General features: G+C 34.7%; 1 protein-coding gene across 1 annotated transcript; it reads right to left on the bottom strand.

The window, feature by feature from the left end:
* Nucleotides 1-4,325, bottom strand: LOC117108730 (inactive 2'-5'-oligoadenylate synthase 1B-like). Its single transcript, XM_033250853.1, has 5 exons — nt 4,142-4,325; nt 3,239-3,428; nt 2,448-2,724; nt 1,204-1,585; nt 1-680 (listed from the first exon to the last, which is right to left on the bottom strand). Exons 2-5 carry the CDS (start codon nt 3,398-3,400, stop codon nt 521-523), a joined length of 981 nt encoding a protein of 326 aa, XP_033106744.1. The 5' UTR covers nt 3,401-3,428; nt 4,142-4,325; the 3' UTR covers nt 1-520.

Below are 4,325 nucleotides of genomic sequence, written 5' to 3'. Positions count from 1 at the left end.
AATACTTTACAGAATACATGATAACATTTATGTATAAGGTTTCTCGGCTACATAAAGTTTAGCCCTATACTCTACGTGAAACGAAACAGAAAATAATTATAACGTCAGCAAACCGGAAAACAATGTTTTTTTTTCAACAAAAGAACAGACACATTCCTTATTCAATTGTGAAAACACGTGACTAGAACCAATTCACACGTTATATGTGGTTTTGATAATTTAAAGGAAATGAGAAATAATATATTCTTTGTTTCGTGACACATTATATTCTGCAAATGTAACAGGGCCGTAGCCAGCATTTGCCGAAGGGTGAGTGGTGTGGGGTGGTGGTACGGTTGGACATAGGGCTCAGATGGCCCAGGCGCTTAAGTGTTATAGAACGTAAATATATTATACATCTTACGTTTAACAAAGATAATATTATAGTTTTCATTCCAAACGATAAAAATTACACCAAATTCATCTCATCAGGATGATTCTTTAGGTCACAGCTGCCAAAACACTAATTTCGAGTCCATTTTCAGTGCCAATCTGTTGTAATTTTAATTTCATTTAATAATGGATGATCGATAGTTTCTCTGGCAATGCGAGCCGTCTCTTCCCAAACTAGCCTCCGAATTCCGCTGCAATAGTTTAAATACGGATCAACGGGATCCATAACTATTGGTGTATCGTCAAAACTGAAAATAAACACAGAAAATTATACCGTTTAGCCTATAGTTTCTTTTTGACTTACAAATATTCGCATTCTAACCCACTGAATGGACCCTGGACAGGCTTTCATATCATGCAGCACTTTCTCGTCCACTTGAGAACGCCAGATTTATTTGAACCAATAAATAGAGAGGAGTTCTAGGTTAGTAGTTAAGATGCTTGCCTCCAATTCCATGGTCCTGGGTTCAATTCCTGCCCGTTATCAGGATGTTGTTGTCAAGATCAAAACAAGTTTGCTTCCTAAGACCTGTTATAAGACTCAGTTGATGTACAGCATCATATGTTAGGTATGTATAAAGAATTACCCCTTTTTAAATATACCTGTTTCTGAATAAATATATAAAAATTTCAGAAATCTGAAATAATTTAACGATGAAAATGAACATTATTCAAAACTGTATCAAAGTTTTGTTGGATTTTTCCCTGCTACAAGGCCTATTTTTGTCGAGGTTGACACTTTGACTGTAATTGTTGGGTCCCTATACTTACCAAATACCCATATGCTTTGCCGCTTCTTCCATAGACGTTCTATCATATCGCCCAAGGGAAGTTCCTCCCCAAATCACAAGTATCCCTGACCAGTCACCTAGTGTTCCTAATACATCTATAAGTCCTTTCCGAACATCAAACGTCAGTGGAGATCCTGCTTTGCACCAGCAATGCAGAGTTATGAGTTCGAAGAATTCGGGTTTAGGTGCACCTCCTCGCAGCGCGAGTTTCGTTGTCTGCCACACTTTCACCACTCGCAAGAGGTCGTGTAAGTTGTCTGGCGTATCCTTAATTAATTTGGATTGTATTTCGAGGATGGTTGCATTGTACGGAGATCTCTCAGAAACTGTCAACAACTTGCGGTAAAATGTACAAACGTTTGCTAAATAATGAAGTAATAATAATAATAATAATAATAATAATAATAATAATAATAATAATAATAATAATAATAATAATTGTCGACTTATATAGCGCATATTGTAGACTAACATCTATGCGCTTTATGTTAATACCCCCGGTAACATGTATTAATTATGTACACATTATCTGACGATTAATGGGATAAAAATAATTTCCAAGTTTATGAATACAGAAAAAAAAATAAGCAGTAGGTATATTACAATAATAACACGGTACGTTTATGCCTACACAATAAGTGCTTTTTAACATAGGAACAGTCTAAAGCCCTTGAGAAATAAACCGATCGCATGTAAAACATAGATAAATATTTGAAGTTTTTTACATACACATTAAAAAATTACCGTCTATGATGAGCTTATAAAATTCGAAAATAACACAATTTTAATACATAAACTGCTTACTTTGTACTTATTTAAATAAAGACAACTAACTAGATGGAAAAAAAAGGAGAAAGAAAAAAAGGAGAAAAGGACAGCGATTACATAAGTGAATGGAAAACATTAAATGTGGCTTTCCATGAAGTATGAAGTATGGAGAATGTGTAAGAAAAGTGCGTTGGTCACCCATTGCTGGAGAGATGTGGTAGCCAAACTGCTTTGGGCAGAGGTTAGCAATCAAAGTCTACATATTATTTCTTTATTGATATAGTGTGCTAGAGTGATTAAGAACACTATCATTGCAATAACAATCAGTTGATGATGTTGCTATTTGAACCATCATCTTTAGTTCTAAATAATTAGGTTCTGGAGAGAAGGAGAAGATAGAATGAAGTGACATCAATAAAAAAAAAAAAAATATATGTTACAAATTTACAAACCTACCCTGGCTTGGGTTAGACCCGAGCAAATCGACAGTAGGATAAATATTGCAAGTTACCATACCATCAGATGTAGGTAAATAGATAGGTACATATTGCTGGGTGTCGGCTATATCTCTCATTACTATGTAGTTGTCTTTCTTTAGATATTCACGTATTTCATTCAAAAGAGATGGTAATTGTTTCGAGTGGTCTTCAATTGCACGAAGGTCAGTGACGTACAAAAGCAGATTAACATGAATGTCATCCTGTGTCGATGTAGCTTTACCCCACGAGCCAGCCTGATAAAACGAAAGTAAGGTTGATAGATAATATTTTAATAACATTAATAACAACAACACTAACAACAACAAAATTAGCTGTAATGGGAAATGATGTTTTGCCCTACCTAACGTCTAGTATCATTGTACTGAATGCTCAGTATGTTCCTATAAACACTTGCAAAACATCTCGCAAGTGATTCTGATGGGGAATCGAACGCACGACCTCCAGAAACCAGCCTGGCATCATATTCACAGACCACTGCTTGTGCTTAGTGAGTGTTGAATCCGATTCCCAAGTAGCAGTGCTTACAGTACTGCACTGCAAAGCATTATGGAAAAAATAATGATCATGATAATGTTAGTGATGCATGAGGATGATGATAATGCTAAGTATTTATGATAGGCCTATTTACAATGATAACAGATAATGGTGATGTCTGTACGTAGTTTGTATTTATGGGTAGTAAGAGACAAGTGTAAGGTGTACGTGTGTTTTTCCATGTATGATTCATGGTTCAAAGTTTGAACTCACCATTCCTACTCGTCCGATGGCTACAGACATAATTTTCTTTAATTTTTCAATGAGTCCTTCAAGAGCACCATTGAGTTGTTCAGTTGTGGACTTAGTTGGACGAAGTTCTTCAAGATACCGTTTAAAATCACCAGGGATAGTTAAGTTCCACGGTTTGTCCATTTACGACAGTTACCCAAGGTCCTAAGAGCTGAGAATACTTGTATGGTTTTACGTTTGATCTTGTAATTGAGCTACAGTATTCGAAGTTGTTTACTATCGCTTAATTCAATTTCTAAAACCATGACGAATGTACTTTTCAATCTTCAACATTGCAAATTTAAAAATATGTACTCTCCAACTGCTATACATTGTCAGCTCATTTCAGAGAATTTCACCTTTCAATTCTGCTTAAATATACTAGGCCAGAATATTTGTGCACTGTTCTCATTGCCATTATTTTCCAACCAAAATAGGCTAAAATACAAATTATAATACAAGCGTTGTTTTGACAAATTACAACCTCTAAAAAATTAGAATTAATTTTTGATAACTCATTTTTAAATCTCTTGTAAAATAAAAACACAAAGTTTCAGAACTTTAACCATAGACAACTCTAGATAAGTAGCATACACCATTAATTTTGTACTGTATTCTCTTATCAGATTTATTTACGGATACCATCACTTTGATTATATTGTCTGTCCAACTAATGGCTGTAGTTAGACAGCGGCCTATTAACAGCAATCTATGACGCAATTCTGGAAACGCAATGTTATTACTCTAGATACTAAATGTTAAATTTAGTTTGAAATGAATTTGAAAACGCATGTTTATGATTGGTATTGTCCTTCTAAAAAGTACATTGGCCTAGAACTAGTTAATAATAGATGTAAAACACAATTTAAAAAAAAAGACACTCACCGGAAGAAATGAATGTTACGAGCTTGAAGTGTCCCTTGTGGAACAGATCTGAGTATATTATGGTGCTTCAATTGAACGTGGTTAACCCTCGTTATCTGAAATCCTAGACAAACAGGGCTGATAGATTTATTTACAACTGTATACATATTTCTTTCCATGTTTATTTAGTAAGTCTTGTGTAGAG

The sequence above is a fragment of the Anneissia japonica genome, unplaced genomic scaffold, assembly GCF_011630105.1.
Source record: "Anneissia japonica isolate Jap-2015-1 unplaced genomic scaffold, ASM1163010v1 scaffold128_len593404_cov183, whole genome shotgun sequence".
Taxonomy (NCBI): Eukaryota; Metazoa; Echinodermata; class Crinoidea; order Comatulida; family Comatulidae; genus Anneissia; species Anneissia japonica.
This window is presented reverse-complemented; position numbering and strand designations above follow the sequence as displayed.

Coding starts and splice junctions, on each gene's coding strand:
- LOC117108730 (XM_033250853.1), bottom strand. CDS start 3,400: ATGGACAAACCGTGGAACTTAACTATCCCTGGTGATTTTAAACGGTAT. Junction 2,725..3,238: donor CCATCGGACGAGTAGGAATG/GTGAGTTCAAAC, acceptor TCGTTTTATCAG/GCTGGCTCGTGGGGTAAAGC. Junction 1,586..2,447: donor CGGGTCTAACCCAAGCCAGG/GTAGGTTTGTAA, acceptor TTCATTATTTAG/CAAACGTTTGTACATTTTAC.